The 21,705-nt window shown below is 44.1% G+C and overlaps 1 protein-coding gene across 3 annotated transcripts in view; it reads left to right on the top strand.

Moving 5' to 3' along the window:
- The window catches only part of RNGTT (RNA guanylyltransferase and 5'-phosphatase), a 502,134-nt gene that overhangs the window by 173,576 nt on the left and 306,853 nt on the right, over nt 1–21,705 (top strand). For 2 of the 3 annotated variants that reach the window (XM_056566087.1, XM_056566086.1), the window contains one exon: nt 5,067–5,138. The exons of the other annotated variant lie outside the window; for it this stretch is intronic. In XM_056566087.1, coding sequence (XP_056422062.1) covers nt 5,067–5,138 — 72 coding nt within the window. The remainder of the gene's footprint in view (nt 1–5,066; nt 5,139–21,705) is intronic. 3 annotated transcript variants of the gene reach the window in all.

The following is a 21,705-nucleotide window of genomic DNA, read 5'->3' as shown; positions in this document are numbered from 1 at the left end:
CATATCCATGTCATCTGTTCCTTGGGTTTTAATGATGAGGGATATGGGGCTTATGGCTCAGTGTGTTTTAGGAAATGTTCTCAATAATCAGCATAGGACCAAATGTAATCTAGAACTATAAGCAGTTAGAAATGGAGATCTGAATTGTAGGACTGCAGTCAGCTGGCGAGAACTTCCTTTTGAGTGTAACTAAGGATGTGTAGAGGCACTTAGAGTCTAGGATGATGTCTGATCAGTGAGGCGCAACCAAACACAAGCAGTGTTAAAACAGCTTAAAGGGGTACTCCGCTGTTAAACATTTTTTTTTTTTAATCAACCTGTGCCAGAGTAGGAAAGGTTTGTTATGGGGAGTTTCTCCTACTCTGGACAGTTCCTAAAATGGACGGAGGTGACAGCAGAGAGCACTGTGGACAGACAGAAAGGAAATCCAAAAAGAAGATAACTTCCTGTGGAGCAAATAGCAGCCTATAAATAGAAGTAATTTATAAATCTGTTTAACTTTCTGGCACCAGTTGATTTAGTTGAAGAAAAATGTTTTCCAACGGAGTACCCCTTTAATGTCTGATAGTAGTTTTCTGTGTGCAAAATTACTTTATTGGCATTGGAAGACATACTGATAGATAAATAAATAAATCTCGTTCAGGTCAGCTACAGCACAACAATCCATGGAAACTGGGCAGGGATTTAATAAGTTTATGTGTGAGACAAAGTGCCAAGCTTAGAAATGTTTTCATGTCAGAAAAAAATTATGTGCAACGAACCAAAACAAAAATCATGCAATGTTAGCTTTCAGATGAGTTTGTTAATAAGATGTCCTCATTTGAGTCAAAATGTCATTTCTGGTGTCTCTTATCATTTAGTGAGTTTGGGGTTCAGAACATTTTAGTTCATTAATAAGTGCCCCCTGTTTTCTTTTATATTCTAAAAAAAAACTTATAGGAATGCCTGTAATTATTTACCCCTTAAGGACCAGGCCAATTTTATTTTTGCAGTTTTGTTTTTTCCTCCTCACCTTCTTAAAATCATAACTCCTATATATTTCCATCCAGAGAGCTTTTTTTTTTTTTTTTTTTGCGTGACTAATTGTACTTTGTAAGGACATCACTCACTTTACCCTAAAATGTATGGCAAAATTTTAAAAATACCTTATTTATAAAATTATATTTATTTATAAAATTTTTAGCCTAAAGTCTATCTGCGTGTTATACGCCGATAAGCCGCTGCAGTTCAATGATTTAAAGCGGGCGCTTTAAATCAATGAACTGCAGCAGCTTTTGCAGGTGCAGAGACCTGCCGTCACTGCCGGCTTCTCTGCCCCTGCCTGTCCTGGGGTCTAGAGCCCTGCTGCCGCCGCTTCTCTCCCCCTTGCTATCGGTGCCGTTGCCCCTTCTCTCCCCCTGGCTATCGGTGCCGCTGCCCCATTGCCGGCGCCAATAGCAAGGGGGAGAGAAGCGGCGCTGGCAATGGGGCAGCGGCGACGATAGCCAGGGGGAGAGAAGGGGCAGCGGCACCCATTGCCGGCGCCGCTGCCCCGTTGCCTCCCCCATTTCCGGTTGTATAATTACCTGTTGTCGGGGTCGGGTCCGCGCTGCTTCTGGCCTCCGGTGTGCGTCCCCTGCGTCGTTGCTATGCGCTGCACGGCACGGTGCAATGAGGAGTGACGTCACTTGTCATTGCGTCTTGCGGCGCATAGCAATGACGCAGGGGTCGCCACACCGGAGTCCAGAAGCAGCGCGGACCCCACCCCGACAACAGGTAATCATACAACCGGAGATGGGGGAGGCAACGGGGCAGCGGTGCCAGCAATGGGTGCTGCTGCCGATAGCAAGGGGGAGAGAAGCGGCGGCAGCAGGGCTCTAGACCCCAGGAAAGGCAGGGGGAGAGAAGCTGGCAGTGACGGCCTCTCTCCCCCTGCCTTTCCTGGGGGCTTCTGCAGTGTCAGAAACTGTGTATCGGGGTATACACATGCACACACGCACCCTCATTTTACCAAGGATATTTGGGTAAAAAACATTTTTTACCCAAATATCCTTGGAAAATGAGGGTGCGTGTTATAGGCCGGTGCGTGGTATACCCCGATAAATACGGTACTATTTGTGTGGGGAAATTGAAAAGAAAAAAAACACAATTTGGCAATTTTTGGAAGGTTTCGTTTTCATGCTGTACAATTTACCGTTTTCTTTTTTCTGTGCGCCTATATGATTAAAATGATACCCATGATTACATACTTTTAATATATATATTTTTAATTCTTTTTGGAATATTATGCGACAAAAAAAGCAGCAATTTTGGCCTTTTTTACTTATACGTTTACGCCATTCACCGTACGGGATCAATAACCTATTTTGATATTTCGAACATTTACGCATGTGGTGGTATGTTTATTAATTTATTATTATTTTTTTACACTTTCTGGGGGTAAAATGGAAAAAAGGGATGATTTACTTTTTTATTGGGGGAGGGGATTTTTTACTTTTATTATTATTTTTATTATACACTTTAATAGTCCCCATAGGGGACTATTTATAGAAATCACTTGACTGCTAATACTGTTCAGTGCTATGCATAGGGCATAGTAGGGGTGTGAATCGCCAATAATTTGGCGATTCGATTCGAATCGCGATACCAGGGTGGCGATTCGATATATTGCAATATATTGCGATATTGTCATGTTGGCGATATATCACGATATATCGCGATATTCCCTATTAAAAGCTTGGGAAAACTTATTCTAGCTGAGAAAGAACAAGATCCCGCGAGAGTTGTCCTGTGAGTGCGTACGTTCTCCTTCCTGTTTGTTCTGAGTCTGTAGTCTCGCGGTAGTAGCCTGCGAGTGGGACAGAGCTGATAACAGGTACACTGCCAACTAGTGGTCAGGAGTTTAAGTGTTATAAAAAAAAAATAAGACAGACAAATAGGACTGTGACTCAGTGAGTGAAATACAGTAAATGTTAATTATAATAATTTATAAAAAAAATCGATTCTCAGAATTTTAAAATCGATTCAGTATCGCGGAACAAAAAATCGCGATAATCGCGATAATCGATTTTTTCTTACATCCCTAGGGCATAGCATTGATCAGTATTATCCACGATCTTCTGCTCTGGTCTGCTCAATCTCAGACCAGAGCAGAAGACCTCTGGAGACAGCCAGAGGCAGGTGACGGGACCTCCGTCCACCATTATGGATGATCGGATCCCCACGGCAGTACTTTTTAGCTGTTGTATGCTACAGAGGAAGTTGAGTTGTTCTTTTCTGTCTGACCACAGTGCTCTCTGCTGACACCTCTGTCTGTGTCTGGAACTGTCCAGAGCGGGAACAAATCCCCATAGCAAACTTCTCTTGCTCTGGACAGTTCCAGACACAGAGGTATCAGTAGAGAGCACTGTGGTCAGACAGAAAAGAACTGAACTTTCTCTGTAGCATACAGCAGCTACACAAGTTTTAATGAATCTCCCCCATTAACCCTTTTGCACACACTTGTGGCATTCACAAACTTTATCTATCAAACCTTCTATGTCACTTATAAACATAATAAAAGAATAGGACCCAGAACAGACCCTAACACAGCAGCACCCTTCTTAGCTTCGGGATACAGTGGGGAGTGCCGTGTGAGATTCAATACTGTAGTGGTGGTAGTCGCTATACTAAAGTTCAGTGTGAATTATAGCGCCAGCTTGAATTTTATCCCCTTAAGAAAACACAGCCAATTAAAATTTTGGTTTTTGCTTTTACTCATTGCTTTCTAAGAGACATGACTTTCCATAGATGAGGGCTTGGTTTATTTATTTATTTATTTTTTTGCAACTGAATGTACTTTGTAATGAAATCTTTCCTTTTACTACAAAATGTACGACGCAAGCAAAAACATTTGTGGGGGGAAATTGAAAAGTGCAATGTTGCAACTTTGGAGGGTTTTGTTTTTACGGAGTGCACTTTACAGTAATACTGACGTTCTCTTGATTTCCACCCACAAATAATAATTTTTGGGTTGCGCCATGTGAGCTAGCCCAGTTTGCCCTCTGCTAGCACGTTAGATGGCGTCTGATGTCATCTATCAGCTGATGCAGAGCACACGCTCCAGTAAAATCAGTTCTTTGGCTATAGCACTTCAATATTTTGGACCTCTATCGCACATCTGTTCAGGGACAGTCCGGTAAGCAGATTGAAGTAAAAAGTGCAATTGGTTTGATAGCAGGTATTGCAGGTAACATGAAACATGCAATAACATAAACAGTTCTGGTTTAAATATAGTTCAAAGACGTGGGTTTGGTTGTCTGTGATTGGCCAACCGCGGGTGCAGGTAATATATATCAGATATCCAAAGTGCACCAAATCTCTTGTTTTGATGGTCTACTGTGGACTGAGATATTTTTTCCCGATATTGAACGGAAATAGATAGGTGATAAATGTTACATGACAATGAACTTGTCATCAATTCCTGCTTCCACCATGTCTGAGGATTGGAGGAACATCGACATGTGACACTACTAAGTAGTTTAACTTGAAACTTGGTGCTGTTTTTTTTTAAATAGCAGTTTAATAGCATGTCTTTAACGGAAATGCATGTGAAGGTTCTAATGCCATTGCTAGCTACATTTTTATTGGAACATCTTGCTCTGTGGATCTGTTCTTTGTGCCATGATTATTACCTGATACATACGCCGAGCATATGCACAGAATATTTTGATTTATTGGCTAATTTCTTTTTTAGAATCATATTGTAATTTTCCAGTTTTATTAACTTTTATTATTACATTGCTATTTTGGAACACACTTAAAAATTGACCTGAGTTAAAGGGGTCCTCCGGCCCTAAAACATCTTATCTCCTATGCAAAGGACATCACACAGGGGCGGAGTCGTGACCTCACGATACTCCAGCCCCGTAGTCGTGACTCGGCAGACTCGGAGGCTGCAGCCTTTGGATAGGGGATAAGATGTCTTAGGGCCGAAGTACCCCCTTAACTTGAGTTTCTAAGGCTGATGGGTAAAATATAATCAGTATTTTATTTGAGTGATAACTAGCTTGGTGTGTGATAATGTCTTGTTTCTCTTTATTTTGAAGGAAATGATCATTGATAAAGTGAAAGGACAAGCTGTGCCACGATATCTGATTTATGACATCCTTAAATTTAATGTAAGTATTCAGATTTTTTTTCCCTTTATCATTCCCTGATGATTTGTGGGGGCTGACAGGGATATTTCTCGAGCGCTTCATTGGGGGACACAGGACCATGGGTATATGCTGCTTGCCGCTAGGAGGCTGACACTGTGCAAAAAAACAAAATAAGTTCGGCTCTTCCCGGCAGGATATACCCACCTCATGACTCTGAGCAACTCAGTTTTAGCTTAGTGTCAGCAGGAGGCAGACACAGGTCTGGAGTTCTTCAGACCTTGTCCTATTTCTTTAGTTTTTTCCTAGTATCAGTCTATAGTTAGATTTTATTTCCTTTTTTGTTTTTTCTAGCATGGGGCGACAGGAGCATGATGCTGCCTGATACAACACCTGCGAGCTAGGGGCACGGTGCATTGCTGGATGGGTCGTTAACCCCTCCTCGCCATCAACCAGCGCTTGGTGGTGAACCCAGGGTCCGGGTCACGTATTTGCCCCTGTTTGCTGACTGGCTTAAGGCAGGTGGCCCTAGCTGGTCGAAGACTACCTATGTGAGTATGTCTGTGTGGGTGAGTATGTTTCCCTCCCCTGCCCAGACCTGGGGGCTTTTTCCTTTTGACTGTGGAAGGTCTCCCTGAGATATGAAGGGTTAATTCCGGCATGTGTCTCTGTCTCTCTCGCTCTCTCTTCTCATTCTTCCTCCCTGCTGTGGGCGGTGAGGTGCAATTTACTCCGGGGCCTGAGGTGGTACGCCTGCCACGGTTTCTCCGTTCCTCTGGTGGTGCTTGTGCTAGCTGCTCTGCGACCGCTTCAGCGCCTGTATCACATGCTCTGTCATGTGAACTCCTCTTCTGCTGACCCCAGCCTATCTCTTGTCGCGTGCGCTGCAGGAGCAGCCTGTAGCCTGTCATGTGTGAGCACGCGCTGCAGATGGCTGCTTTTCTTCTCCCCCTCTCTACTTCTCCTATGGGGGGTAAAGTTCGCGCCTTGGGGGTCACGGCTCTGGCCACTTCAGAGGTTGCCCGCGCTGCAGGGGTCAGTAGGTCCCTCCTTCCCTGCTTCTGAACCAGCGTGGACCTGGCTGGACTCGCATCTCCTCAGCCTGTGCGCAGCTCTACTTCCCTGCGGTCATCTTGCACTGCTGTCTTCTCCAGCTGGACCCTTCAAGTCTGGACACAGTCACTCCTTGGCTGTCTGACTTTCTAGTGTCTACGCATGCCAGCCCCCCCGACAAGCGGACCCTGCGCTAGGCACTTATTACGCCTGTTCAGGCTGTAAAACCAAAATGCCAGCTTGGTTGACTGAGCCTACCTGCCCGCCCCGTGCATCCTTGCGGCCCATTCCTGCCCTGTGCATCCTTGCGGCCCATTTCTACCGTTCAGGATGACCCGCCGGACTGTGAGAGGTCTGATCCCAACCCCCTCCCGCCATTCTCTGCAGCCTGCCCGGGTCCCCTCTCCTCTGAATCATCCCCTGAATCCGGACTTGCGAAGCCCTCACACCGCTGCTCCCGCTCCATATCCACCGCCACAAACGGTCACCCAGCATCCGCTACCAGTCTCTGCCCTCCCGCTCACTGTCCACCTCCACCGTTTCTAGGACTCTTCGATACCCAGGGGAGCTTGTGGACTCAGATTCGATTCCTCCCTCTGACTTGGAAGAGACTACCCGTATGTCAGATTTGGTGGACAGTCTGGTGTCGGCAGTCTGGGACACCTTCCACCTACAGGACCCAGGAACTTCAGGCGCGGACACGTCAAGTTTTCCGCCCACACACTGAATTTGTCGAGCTGTTAGAGGCGGCCTGGAAGCATCCTGATAAGCACTTCTATGGGACTAAGAAGCTTTGGGCTCTTTGTCTTCCCTCAGTACCTGGTTACAAAGTGGTCTTCGCCTCCTACGGTGGACCCTCCTGTATTGCAGCTGTCTAAATCCACTACCCTGTCGCTGGCTGATGCAGCCTCCTTTAAGGATCCCTCAGATAAGCGGATTGAAAATTTGGCGAAATTCGCCTTTGAAGCGATCTAGCTCAGCAAATTGTTAGTCGGCTTGCTGCGCTGCCTTTGCCTCCGGCAATCTAGTGGCTCTTCGGCGGTCCATGTGGCCTAAGGCTTGGAATGCCGATGCGGCCTCTCAGCATTCCCTTACAGCGTTTCCTGGGGTCTCGTCTCTTTGGCAATCGCCTAGATGAGATCATCTCTGAGGCTACCGGGGGCAAGAGTTCCCTCTTGCCCCAAAATCGTCTGCGCCACTCGGACTCGCGGTGGAAGACTTCTTCCTTTTGTTCCTTTCGTTCTTCGGGCTGCCTCACAGGCTAGGAGGGCGCTTTCTTTCAAGTTTCGCCCCTTCTGGAAAACGGGGCCAAGTTCCAACTGCCCCTCTTCCAAATCCGGGATGCACAAGCATCCTACTGCCTGAGGGTGCGCCCCCATCAAAGTCTTCTTCTCGGGTGAGTGGTCGCCTGTCCCTCTTTCGGGACGTTTGGCTGGCGCACGTTCAGGATGATTGGGTTCGAGAGGTCGTGTCCCAGGGCTATTGAATAGAATTCTCTTCTATTCTCTGGGATTATTTTTTCCGGTCCCGCCCCCCCTCGTTCTCCCGCTCTTGCTGCAGCTTTTCAGGTGGCCCTTCGCACCCTCCTGTCCCAGGGAGTGATCTCGCTGGTCCCTCCGCGGGAACGGTTTTTCGGGATTCTACTCCAATCTCTTCGTAGTTCCCAAGAAGGACGGCACTGCCAACCCATTCTTGATTTGAAGCTTCTAAACAGTTATGTGCGGCTACGGCATTTCCGGATGGAATCTCTGCGGTCAGTAGTTGACTCCATGGATCCGGGGGAATTCCTCACTTCTGTGGACATACGGAACACCTACTTGCACATCCCTTTCTTTCCGGCCCACCAGCAATTTTCTCAGGTTCACGGCTCCTGCGGGTAATTTTCAGCTTGGCGCCCTGCCCTTCGGGCTGGCGACTGTGCCCCGGGTCTTCACAAAGACGCTAGCGGCAGTGGCGGCTCTCCTCCATTCTAGGGGTGTGTCGTTTCTCCCCTATCTGGATGATCTACTCATCAAAGCACCCTCCCTGGAGCAGAAATGGGTCAGTCTCAACATCACTTTGCAGACCCTTTCCAGTTTCAGTTGGATCATCAACCGCGAGAAATCCAACCTTTCTCCGTCTTAATCTCTGACTTTTCTCGGGATCCGTTTCAACACGGCGGCGGCTCACCTCACTCTTCCGGAGGACAAGCTCCAGGAGCTGTTGTCGGAGATTTGCTTGCTTTGGCGGCCTGGTCTGATTCCTGTCCAGGTCTACATGTCTGTTCTGGGCAAGATGGTAGCTTTCATGGAGGCAGTTCACTTCGCCCAATTTAGGTACCATCCTCCCCATTGGGCCATTCTTTCTCAGTGGGACAAATCCCATGGGCTCCGACTTCCGCTCAAAGTTCGCTGCTTCCTCCTTTGTTAGCTTTCGTCTCCTCTACCCGTGGCGGGTCGCTCCTTCCTGCCACTCCATTGGCATGTCCTGACCGTGGACGACTGGGGAGGTGTTTTTCGGGACAAAGCGGTCCAAGGCCGTTGGGCCCCTTCGGAGTCCGGTCTCCCCATCAATGTTCTAGAACTCTGTGCGATCTTCCTGTGTCTTCTTCACTGGAGTCGCCTGCTGCAGGGTCTTCCGGTGCGGGTGCAGACGACCAACTCCACGGCCGTGGCATGCATCAATCACCAGGGTGGCATCCGCAGCTTGGCGGCCATGAAGGAAGTGTCGAAGATCCTCTCTCGGATGGAACTTCACGTTCCAGCCATATCGGCGGTTTACATTTGCAGGATCGAATGGTCCCTTTACCCGGAGGTCTTCGCTCAAATCTGTCACCGCTGGAGAACTCCAGACATGGATCTCTTCGTGTCCCGCCTGAACAGGAAAGTTCCTAGCTTCGTCTCCAGGTCAGGGGATCCCCTGGCACTAGCGGTAGACGCTCTTGTTGTTCCATGGACCCCCTTCGCTCTCTCCTACCTCTTTCCTCTGCTTCCACTTCTCGGCGATTGTGGTAGCTCCGGATTGTCCTCGACGCTTGTGGTACGCAGGCGTGGCAGTCTTGTGGCAGATGTTCCCTTCTGTCTTCTGGATCGTCCCTATCCTTCTCTCCCAAGGACCCCTCGGCCAACACAATTTACTTCTGCTGTGTTTGACGGCGTGGCGGCTGAAACCACGGTTTTGAGGGCTCATGGATTCTCTTCCAGTGAGACCATGCTCTGTGCTCGGAAGCCCTCGTCTGCCAGAATTTACCACCGTACCTGGCGGGCCTATTTCTGCTGGTGCGAGGCTTGTTCCCTCTCTCCCACTTCTTTTTCCCTGCCAAATCTCTTGTCCTTTTTACAATTAGGCCTGGAAACTCGCCTTACCCTCAGTTCCATCAAGGGGCAGGTTTCGGTGCTTTCTGTCCTCTTCCAATCCCTCTTGCGTCTGACCTTCATGTGCGCGCTTTTTTCAGGGTGTGGCTCACGGTTCCTCCATATCCGGTTTCCCACTGCACCTTGGGACCTCAATGTTGTTTTACATGCTCCGCAGGGAGCCCTGTTTTGAGCCTCTTGGTCAGGTTTCCCTTCATTTCCTTTCCTGGAAGGTGGCCTTTCTTGTCGCAGTCACGTCCATTCGCTGTGTGTCGGAATTGGCTGCCCTCTCTTGCTGTTCCCTTTTTCTGGTGCTTCGCCAAGACAAGGTAGTTCTTCGGCCGGTGCCCTCGTTTCAGCCCAAGGTTGTTACTACTTTTCACTTCAACGAGGAGATTGTGTTGCCTTCTTTCTGCCCGTCCCCTTTTCATCTGCCGGAGTGCCAGCTTCACAAGCTGAACTTAGTCCAGGCTGTTCGGACTTAGTTGTCGGTCACTTCCTCGGGCGGTGTAAGGGGCTCCTGGCTTCCAAGGCCACTATCTCTCGGTGGATACGGTCCGCCATTTCGGAGGCATAGCGTTGCAAGGGCCAGGTACTCCCCTTTCGAATGACGGCTCTCTCCACCCACGCAATGGGGGCCTCCTGAGCGGTCAGCCACGGGGCTTCGGCTCTGCAGGTTTGCAAGGCGGCTTGGTCGTCTCTGAATACTTTTGCCAAGTTTTACCGTGTGCATACTTTTGTGTCCTCCCCAGGCTTGGGCCGCCGGGGTTTTGCATGTGGCAGTTCTACCATCTGCCTGGGTTCTTTTCTGGCTGGGATGTTGTTTTCCCTTCCCAGGGACTGCTTTAGGACGTCCCACGGTCCCGTGTCCCCCAATGAAGCGCTCGAGAAAAGTAGATTGTTTGACTTACCGTAAAATCTCTTTCTCGGAGCTTCTATTGGGGACACAGCACCCGCCCATTGGTTTGTTTGTGACCAGCCTGTTTTCCGCCACTGTGGTGCGGGGGTGTTTTTTCGTGGTCTGTTCCCTTCTTTTGTCTGGGTTTTTTGTTCGGACTGTTCTTTCTTGGACGGTTCTCCTTCTGCTTTGGGACTAAACGGAGTTGCTCAGAGTGGAGCCGATCTTCTTTTGTTTTTTTGCCTAGCGTCAGCCTCCTAGCGGCAAGCAGCATATACCCATGGTCCTGTGTCCCCCAATAGAAGCTCCGAGAAAGAGATTTTAAGGTAAGTGAAAAAAATCTACTTTTTAGTTAGTACATGGACTTTTCTTTTTTTTTTTTTTTCTGATATATACTTCTGCTCCTCTTGGGAAAGCAAGTTCTATTGAATTTATGCTTCATTGCATGGATTTTGTCATGTTGAGGCAGTGCCAGAATCCTAAGTGCTGTCAAAAGTCCACACCGTAAGTCAAAACATTCCTTTTACAAGCACTGAATGATGAAAGGTTATGTCAAGATGATTCATGTGCCTACCCCACCCCCTTCCATATCTAGAAAAGCTCATATTGTTCAAGTTTTTATAATAAATATTGTAGAGTTCTTTACTTTACAATTAAAATGGCAAATACAAATTTCCATAGCTTATTTTCTAGAGCAAATTAGGAATTTACGCTGGTATGGTTGTTATTATTCCTGCACGTTCTGAAATGTTATACTGTTGCCACTTGTACTGTACTTCTACTTGTAGCTCCTCTTTCATCATCTTTTAGTTTTCTTATTACTTTGAATTACTAATTTAGTCAATTAAAAGCACATTATGGTAGTACAGTATTGTGCGGGGAATAATACGATGCTTACTTAATTTTAACCTTTCAGATCTACTCTTGTCTTTATTGGAGTTTGACATTTCTTACTTGACATTTATCTGTAGACATCATTGACATAGCTTAGCTTTTTTGCATTATGGTCTTTATTTTTGTTAATTTAGCCCTTTCGGTGGCAGGTTTTTGGTTTTGTGTTTGTTTTTTTTTTTTATTCTCTAAAGACCGACAATTTTCAAATTTTGGACAGAAATTGCAAAAGAAAAAAAATGCTTACCTCCATATATTTTCTGAAAGTGGATACCTTGTAATGTATTAAAATACCACTCTGCATTTAATGCACACAGGCAACTTTATACAAATATGTGTCAAATTGTTCAATAAAAAAAAAAAAGTATAAAATGTGATTAAGTAACAATAAAGACTGACCCAAACAGAAAAATATTTGCACAGCACCTCCAAAAGTAGAAGCTGAACATTTGCACAGTTCATACATATCACTTAGACCTATGTCTGCATGCACATATGTTCATAAAACTCCCAAACTGGAGAGATCATAAATCTGGTTTGGAAATGTTAAAATGTTTTGGGGAAAAAAAAAACCCATAAATTACAGAAACAAAACACCTTGAAAAGTAAGTAAAGCAGTCGGCTCTGCCCACCTTCACATAACTTTGTGACAAACAGAAACTAAAAAAAAAATCACCTTTAAGCAGAAATTTATACACAAAAATATTGTTAAAATAATAGATCATTGTCCAGAGTTCATATATACCACAACAAGTGTTGTGCAAATGTGTTCAGAATACAAAGAGCAAAACTACTACTAAGCTACCAAAATCTATGCATAGCATTCAATCAATGAAAGTACAATTTAAGTAACCCCTTAAGGACATGTGCCATAAATGTATGACGCTGCAGAAAGTAACTTTATGCACACACTGTACATTTACAGGGTGGGTATGAAATGAGCACAGGAGCTGGCTCGCAAAATAGCAGGTAAGCTGCTATTAGCACCTGGGCACACAGGCATAATAGTGGACATCAGTGATGACTTTGATGTCCGCCATTAATCCTATAGATGGCATAATCAGTGCCGATCATGGCATCTATTGTGAAAATGGAAGTACAAGTGGGCTCATTGGACCAACCCTGTGCTATAACGGGGGTCCGATGAACCCCAATGGTCTCTTACCTTCCTGTGGTGTGCAGGTTGACCGATCTTCCTGTGCAGCCTGATAGTACTGATTAGTATTATGATAGTACATAGTACTGAACAGTACCTTGCAATCTAATCATTACATATAATAGTACCTTTTAGGATGAACAAATTAAATAAAATGTTTATGATTTTAAATGGTGTAAATATAAAAAATATCAAATGCAATTATGCAACTTTTATGCAAAATCAGCAATTCTGGCATTTTTTTTTTTTTTTAACTTCCCTCCCCTATTATGTACCTAAGTACAATTGGTCCCGCAAAAACAAGCCCTCATATATCTCTGTGGATAAAAAAAGAGTTATGGCTCTTAAAAGGAGGGGAAAGAAAACAAGAACACAAAAATGAAACCTGGCAGTGTCCTCAAGGCTAAAAGGGTCTGTGTCCTTAATTGTTTAATAACACACTACCACCTTTTTTTTTTTATATTTTATTTTATATTTAACATACAAATGTAAAATTAAAAAAAAGTACATACAAGAACTCCATATATATTCTACTGCCCCACCCCCAACCACCCACCCAGGCTTTGGGAGACAGGGGTACCATGCCGTTGTCTGTCTCTAACCCTCGAGTAGTGTACTCTAAATAGTATACCCCTCTCCAAATTATACCATTTCTAACAAATCAATAATGCTCGAACACACCATCAGTATTCCAATACCACACCCGATACATATAATTTAAAGTGGCCCGTCCCCCAGCCTCCCAGAACCTATTACAATATTCCAAGGGAAGAGAAAAAAAAATAAAAAATTATATTTTTCTCTCTCCTTACCCTCCTTTTTACTTCTTACATATTTGCCTTACTTCCCTCTTGATTCCTTCTCCTCCCTCCTTTCTCATATGACTCAAACTTACACATGTTCCTATACCACTCCATACTGCTAGGACATTTTGCAATTTTGCATTATAAGTAAAAATTACTTGAAAATGCTACTTTGCAATAAAAATGTGTGTTTGCTGTCTGGGCATGCTGCGAGTTGTAGTTTTGCAACATCTGGAGGGCCACAGTTTTGAGACCACTGGACAGTGATTTACAACCTGAACCCCTCTATATCTTGCAAAACTACAACTCCCAGCATTCAGGAACCGCATAAGGCTGTCTTGGCATGCTGGGATTTGTACTTGCGTGCCTCCAGCCGTTGCATAACTACATATCCCAGCATGCCCTTCCGCAATCAGTACATGCTGGGAGTTGTAGTTTTGCAACAGCTGGAGGCACACTGGTTGGAAAATACTGAGTTAGGTCATAGAACCTAACTCAAGGTTTTTCAACCAGTGTTCCTCCAGCGGTTTCAAAACTACAACTCCCAGAATGCATGGTCTGTCAGTGCATGCTGGGAGTTGTAGTTTTGACCCCCCCCTCCCATGTGAATGTACAGACTACATTCACACTGGCGGCAGATTACAGTGAGTTTCCCGCTTCAAGTTTGAGCTGCGGCAAATTTTCCACCGCAGCTCAAACTCCTAGTGGGAGACTCAGTGTAATCTGCCTCCAGGGTGAATGTACCCTAAAAACACTACACTACACTAACATAAAATAACGAGTAAAACACTACATATACACAGGGCCACATATGGGGTATCGCCGTACTCGGGAGAAATTGCCTAACAAATTTTGGGGGGCTTTTTCTCCTTTTACCCCTTATGAAAAGGAACAGTTGGGTCTACACCAGCATGTTAGTGTAAAAAAATAAACATTTTTACACTAACATGCTGGTGTTGCCCCATACTTTTCATTTTCACAAGAGGTAAAAGGGAAAAACGCCCCCCAAAATTTGTAACGCAATTTCTCCTGAGTACGGCGATACCCCATATGTGGGCGCAAAGTGCTCTGGGGGCGCACAACAAGGCCCAGAAGGGAGAGTGCGCCATGTACATTTGAGGTGATTTGCACAGGGGTGGCTGACTGTTACAGCGGTCCTGACAAACGAAAAAAAAAACACACCCACATGTGACCCCATTTTGGAAACTACACCCCTCAGGGAATGTAATAAGGGGTGCAGTGAGAATTTACACCCCACTGGTGTCTGACGGATCTTTGGAACAGTGGTCTGTGAAAATGAAAAATTTTGCACAGCCCACTGTTCCAAAGATCTGTCAGACACCAGTGGGGGGTAAATGCTCACTGTACCTCTCATTACATTCTGTGAGGGGTCTAGTTTCCAAAATGGTATGCCATGTGTTTTTTTTTTTTTTTTGCTGTCCTGGCACCATAGGGGCTTCCTAAATGCGACATGCCCCCCGAGCAAAATTTGCTCTCAAAAAGCCAAATGTGACGCCTTCTCCTCTGAGCATTGTAGTTCGCCTGCAGTGCACTTCAGGTCCACTTATGGGGTACCTCCATACTCAGAAGAGATGTGATTACAAATTTTGGGGGGTCTTTTCTGCTATTAACCCTTGCAAAAATGTGCAATTTGGGGGGAAACCCACATTTTAGTGAAATTTTTTTTTTTACATATGCAAAAGACGTGAAACACCTGTGGGCTAAGGCTCACTTTATTCCTTGTTATGTTCCTCAAGGAGTCTAGTTTCCAAAATGGTATGCCATGTGTTTTATTTTTTTGCTGTTCTGGCACCATAGGAGCTTCCTAAATGCGACATGCCCCCCAAAAACCATTTCAGAAAAACGTACTCTCCAAAATCCCCTTGTCGCTCATTCGCTTCTGAGCCCTCTACTGCGCCCGCCGAACACTTTACATAGACATATGAGGTATGTGCTTACTCGAGAGAAATTGAGTTACACATACAAGTATACATTTTCTCCTTTTACCCCTTGTAAAAATTCAAAAATTGGGTCTACAAGAAAATGCGAGTGTAAAAAATGAAGATTTTGAATTTTCTCCTTCACTTTGCTGCTTTTCCTGTAAAACACCTAAAGGGTTAAAACACTTACTGAATGTCATTTTGAATACTTTGGGGGGTGCAGTTTTTATAATGGGGTCATTTGTGGGGGATTTCTAATATGAAGACCCTTCAAATCCACTTCAAACGTGAACTGGTCCCTGAAAAATAGTGAGTTTGAAAATTTTATGAAAAATTGGAAAATTGCTGCTGAACTTTGAAGCCCTCTGGTGTCTTCCAAAAGTAAAAACTCGTCAATTTTATGATGCAAACATATTGTATATGTGAATCAAAAAAAATAATTTTGGAGTATCCATTTTCCTTACAAGCAGAGAGCTTCAAAGTTAGAAAAATGCAAAATTTTTATTTTTTTCATCAAATTTGGGGATTTTTCACCAAGAAATGATGCTAGTTACCACAAAAATGTACCACTATGTTAAAGTAGAATATGTCACGAAAAAACATTCTCAGAATCAGAATGATAAGTAAAAGCATTCCAGAGTTATTAATGTTTAAATTGACAGTGGTCATATTTGCAAAAAAGGGCTTCGTCCTAGAAGTGAAAATGGGCTCCGTCCTTAAGGGGTTAACAATATTTTGGAGTTTTTCACAAAAATGCTGCATGTGTCAACAAAAATGCTCTACTTATATAAAGTACAGTATGTCACAAAAAAAATCTCAGAATCGCTCTGCTCAGAAAAAGCCTTCTAAAGTTATTACCATTTAAAGAGACTAAGCCTGCACGATATATATCACAATACCAATCGAATTGCGATTATTGGGGATTGCGATATTTCGATTTGACCTTTAGCAAAATCTGTATGAGAGGGGAACATGGGCTGTATGAGGGGGGACAGGGGCTGTATGAGGGGGGAACAGGGCTGTATGAGGGGGGGAACAGGGGCTGTATGAGGGCGGACAGGGGCTGTATGGGGGGGGGGGGAACAGGGGCTATATGAATTTCATATAGCAGTTCCCCTTATATAGATGCTGCCACTCCTATAGTCTATATTGCCCATCATATAGCCCATCCCCCCCCATATAGATGGTCCTCCTCATATAGCTGGTTCCCTCATATAGTCTCTATACCCCATTTACAGCGGGTCCCACTCATATAGCCATTTTCACTCCCATAGCCTATGTTCCCCTTCTCATATAGCTGCCCCCCCCCCCCCACAAAGACATTTCCCTCATATAGCTGATCCACCTCATATATCCAATGTGCCCCCTAATGTAGCCGTTCCCTATAGCCAGTGTTCTCCCCCTCATATAGCTGCCCCCCTCATATAGACATTCTCCTCATATAGGCATTCCACCTCATAAAGCCGTTCCCCCTCATTTCCTATAGCCAATTCCCCTCAAACCTATTCCACTCATTTAATACTATGAAATGAGGCTATTGGCTATATGATATGGGGGGATTTCACCATTTGTTATATCGCAATCATATATTGAAATCGCAATATTTACCTCCATAATCGGAATTGCACATTTCCCCCATATCGTGCAGCCCTAAAAGAGACCAAGTCAAATAAAATAAAAAAGCCTGGTCTTTAAGGTAATAAATGGGGCCATCCTTAAGGGGTTAAAACAATAGATTTATTAAACTGTGTGAGAGAAACAATAGAGTGATTTTCCCACAACAGTCAATCACAGTTCAGCGTTTACTTTACTAGAGCTTGTTAGCAGAGCTGTGATTGGTCGCTGTGGGAAAATCACTCCATTTTTTTCTCTCACACAGATTGATAAATCTGGGCCAATGCCCATAAAATACTTTATTTCTTGTTTTACGGTACCAGTTGGAGGCCCAGACTGTGTCTAGTCATGCTGTCATACTGCCAATTGATATAGTCCACATCGGCTGCTGCATAAAGAATATTTGGCTAAAATTTATCTGGGCACAAAAATTCCATTGTGTGCATGGGCCCAAAACCGCCATGTTAGGAATGCAGTGAGGCGCTCTCTAAGCCTCATTAAAAACCTTAGCAACATCTTCTGATGATGATGTTCAGTCTGTACTGTCTCTTATGATACACAATACAAAGCTTTATAAAATGCTAAAAGAAATTTACATTGACGTGTTAGAAAGCCATTTAGTGCCACACAAAATATGATGTCATGACCGTTTTGAATGGACATAACTGCTATATAACAGGTCATTCTGTCATTTGAATGGAATTGTAGATTGTAAAAGCAATGATTCTAAATGTTAACAATAGACTGCACAAGATGTGCTGGATGCAATACTCCCAGTTGAAGCCACTAAAGCTTATTTAGGAGCTTTTGCATGTAACTGCTGTTAGATGACACATTTACAGTATATTATAAATTCTAGTGGTGGTCTTGGAACAAGAGCTTATGCAGAGAGAACCACTGAAAAAAACCTTTGCCCCCTTGGGAAATGTCTATTCTTAGTATATAATGTAGAGAAACATCTACCGTTCTTTTGAAAGGCAAATCTTTATAATAACCAATGTTGACATTGAGAACAAGGTCATTGTGCTACAGGAGTACAGATGAAACATAATAAATGGCATTTCTACTTACTGAGGCATCTAGTCTCTAGCAAAATTCTGCAGTTACTAAAGAAAAGTGTATGTAGATATACTGATAAACCCATTTTTACAGAATTTTATATGAAATGTACTGCTGCTTTTATCTATGATCTTTGTCTGGAGTTTCAAACTAGTATTTACCGCTCTCCCACACTGCATTCACCTGCAGATTTTCCAAGAATTCCCACTGTAACATGTGTTGCTGTTCCTCATAATGGGAAGTCTCTGTAGGCCATTTACAAGCTTCTAAGGCCTTATGGTTGTATTACAGTTCCCTATTGTCTCTGTGTGTACCTCCATAAACCTTTTGGAGGCATGCTTATTCTGAAATATTGGGGAAGATTCATCAAAACATAGCAACCAGATTGCTTCTTTTTGTCTATTTTTTTGAAAGCCTCTGAAAGATAAAAGAAGCGATCTGATTGGTTGCTATGGGCAACTGGTCAACTTTTCCTCAGTACAATTCTTAAACATTCTCCCCCATTGGGTATGAGATGCAGTCTTCCTGAAACAGTTTTTGAAATGAAATATTAACATAGAATATAAATGGCAGAAAATAGCCATTCAACCCATCTACTAGTCTGCCCAATATTCTATCTAAATAGTCCCTGGCCCTCTTTTATATGAAGGATAGCCTTATGCCTATTCTATGCATGGTTAAAGGGAACCAATCATCAGATTTACCCTATATAACGCTTGGCAAAGCATTATATAGGGTAAAATCTTTATTTTCACCATTCCCGGGGGATGCTCCTGCCTCCAGGGATGGTGAAGATATGAAGTTATAAACTAGTCGTCGTAAGTAGTCACCTGGGCGGGGAGCTCTTCTCACCTACTCCCGTTCTTCGGCCGGCAGCGACGCCCCCTCCGCTTGATTAATGAGCAGCGTCATCACTCTGCTCCGTCTGTTCAGTGAGCGGAACAATGACGCGGCCCATCAATCAAGCGGAGGGGGCGTCGCTGCCGGCCGAAGAACGGGAGTTGTTGAGAAGAGCTCCCCGCCCAGGTGACTACTTACGGCGGCAGTGGTGACTAGTTTATAACTTCATATCTTCACCATCCCTGGAGGCAGGAGCGTTCCCCGGGGATGGTGAGGACAACAATTTTACCCTATATAACGCTTTACCAAGCATTATGTAGGTAAAATCTGATGATTGGTTCCCTTTAAATTCCTTCACTGTGTTTAAAGGAGCACTCCAGTGGAAAACTGTTTGTTTTTTTTGTTTTAAATAAATCAACTGGTGCCAGAAAGTTAAAGAGTAGCTATCACTAAATTAAATTTCCCTATTCCCCTCCCCATCTGTCCCTGACACTAACTACGTCTATCCCTGTCTTTATTTTCCCCTATATCCCCATAAAAATACCTTTTCGTGGCACAGCTGCAGGAGCTCAGAGTTGAGCTCTCTGGTGAGGGCAGGAAGTGGGCGGCCCCGGCAGGCGCGACGTCATCTGAAGCCTGTCCGGGGCTCGCTTCCACCCGTCTCCTCTCTCTCCTGCAGCTCACGTGCTGCAATGAATGAGGAGAGGGAGATGCATGGGGCGGGGATATTTAAATTTTGCACGTCGTGCGTGCACACGAGCGCTGTACTCGCTCTCTGCCTGTTTCCTATACAGGCAGAGAGCGAGTACAGCGCTCGTGTGCACGTGCGAAATTTAAATATCCTCGCCCCCCTGCATCTCCTTCTCCTCATTCATGTGAACGCACGTTCCGGACCACGCTGTGCCACGCTGCCCGGCCAGCGTTGGTCCGAATGTGCTGAATGTCAGGGGGGGGGGGGGGAAGTAATCCTGAGCCATATAGGGTGACACCTAGTGGCCAGGTTTACAAACATAAAAAAAAACAAATATAACACAATTTTTTTTTAAATAAAATTTATTAGAAACTTTTTTTTTTACATAATATATTTAATTAAAAAAATGTTTTATAATGAGAGTACAGAGGAAGTTGAGTTGTTCTTTTCAATCTGACCACGGTGCTCTCTGCTGACACCTCTGTCCATGGCAGGAACTGTACAGAGCAGGAGAGGTTTTCTATGGGGATTTGCTCCTACTCTGGACAGTTCCTGACATGGACAGAGGTGGCAGCAGAGAGCACTGTGGTCAGACTAACAAGAACAACTTAACTTCCTCTGTAGAATACAGCAGCTGATAAGTATTGGAAGGATTAAGATTTTTTAATATAAGTAATTTACAAATCTGCTTAACTCTCTGGCACCAGTTGATTTGAAAAAAATAGTTTTCCACTAGAGTACCTCTTTAAGCTACCACTTCTGCAGGAAGGCTATTTATAAACCTTTGCACCTGTAATGTAATAATAACAATAATAATATATATATATATATATATATATATATATATATATAATGTGTGTGTGTGTATGTATTCTTCTAAATATGCCTTCCTCATTTACCGCATTGATTCCTTTTATGTATTAAAAAGTTTCTGTCATATCCCCTTTGTCTCGACTTCCTTCCAAGCTATTCATGTTAAAGGGGTACTCCCATGGAAAACTTTATTTTTTTATTTAATTTTTTTAATGAACTGGTGCCAGAAAGTTAAACAGATTTGTAAATCACTTCTATTAAAAAGATCTTAATCCTTCCAGTACATTTTAGGGGATATATACTAAAGAGAAATCCAAAAAAGAAATGCATTTCCTCTGATGTCATGATCACAGTGCTCTCTGCTGACCTCTGTTTTCCATTCTAGGAACTGTCCAGTGCAGGAGAAAATCCCCATAGCAAACATAAGCTGCTCTGGACAGTTCCTAAAATGGACAGCAGAGGTCAGCAGAGAGCACTGTGGTCAACACATCAGAGGAAATGCATTTCTTGTTTGGATTTCTCTTTAGTATACAGCCCCTTAAAAGTACTGGAAGGATTAAGATTTTTTTTATAGAAGTGATTTACAAATCTGTTTAACTTTCTGGCACCAGATGATAAAAAAAAAAAAAAAGTTTTCCACGGGAGTACCCCTTTAAGGTCCTTTAATCTTTCCTGGTCAGTTTTATCCTGTAATCCGTGTTCTAGTTTAGTAGCTCCACCCTGAACTCCTTCTGACGTCTTGCCAGTACTCGACATGAGCACTTACCTCTTTCTACTGCGATTACCTCTCCCTATACACCCATGAGCACTTCCCTCTTTACTGCTAATACACCAAAGCATACTGCTAGCATTTACTGCTGCTCTGTTACTTTGTCTGCCTACCTTTAAAGCTGAAATATAATGACGCCTAAATCCCTTTCCTTGGATACTTAGGTTAGGATTGTATTACATTTCCTATATTCTGCCCTTGCATTTTTTATACCCAAGGTGAATTATCTTCCATTCATCCACAATTAATGTCACCTAATGTTTACCTAAATCCTTTTCTATTTGGCATATCCCTCCAGGGACAACAATCTTGTTCTAAATCTTTGTGTCTTCAGCAAAAAAGACCAATATCTTACCACTAAGACCTTCTGCCATATCACTAATAAAGCTATTAACCCCTTAACGCAGGGGTCTCAAACTCAAATTATCCGGGGGCCACTGGAGGTAGCAGCTGGGTGAGGTTGGGCCGCATACGTCCTTTACATATAATGCCCCTATCATGCGCCCATCATATATAATGCCCCCATCATGCGCCCCTCACATATAATGACCCCAGTATTCACCCCTCACATATAATGACCCCATCATGCGCCCCTCATCATCCACCAGCAACCTCCCCATTCCCCCTACCTTCGTGTGGTAATAGCATGAGCTGACGGATGATGGGGGTGCTACTTCTGGGGGTTCTCCACATAGGTAATAGCAGGTTCCCCACATTAGGTAATAGCAGGTT

The sequence above is a fragment of the Hyla sarda genome, chromosome 3 (assembly GCF_029499605.1).
Source record: "Hyla sarda isolate aHylSar1 chromosome 3, aHylSar1.hap1, whole genome shotgun sequence".
Taxonomy (NCBI): domain Eukaryota; kingdom Metazoa; phylum Chordata; class Amphibia; order Anura; family Hylidae; genus Hyla; species Hyla sarda.
The sequence above is the reverse complement of the archived record's forward strand: the minus strand, read 5'-3'. Positions and strand labels throughout refer to the sequence as shown.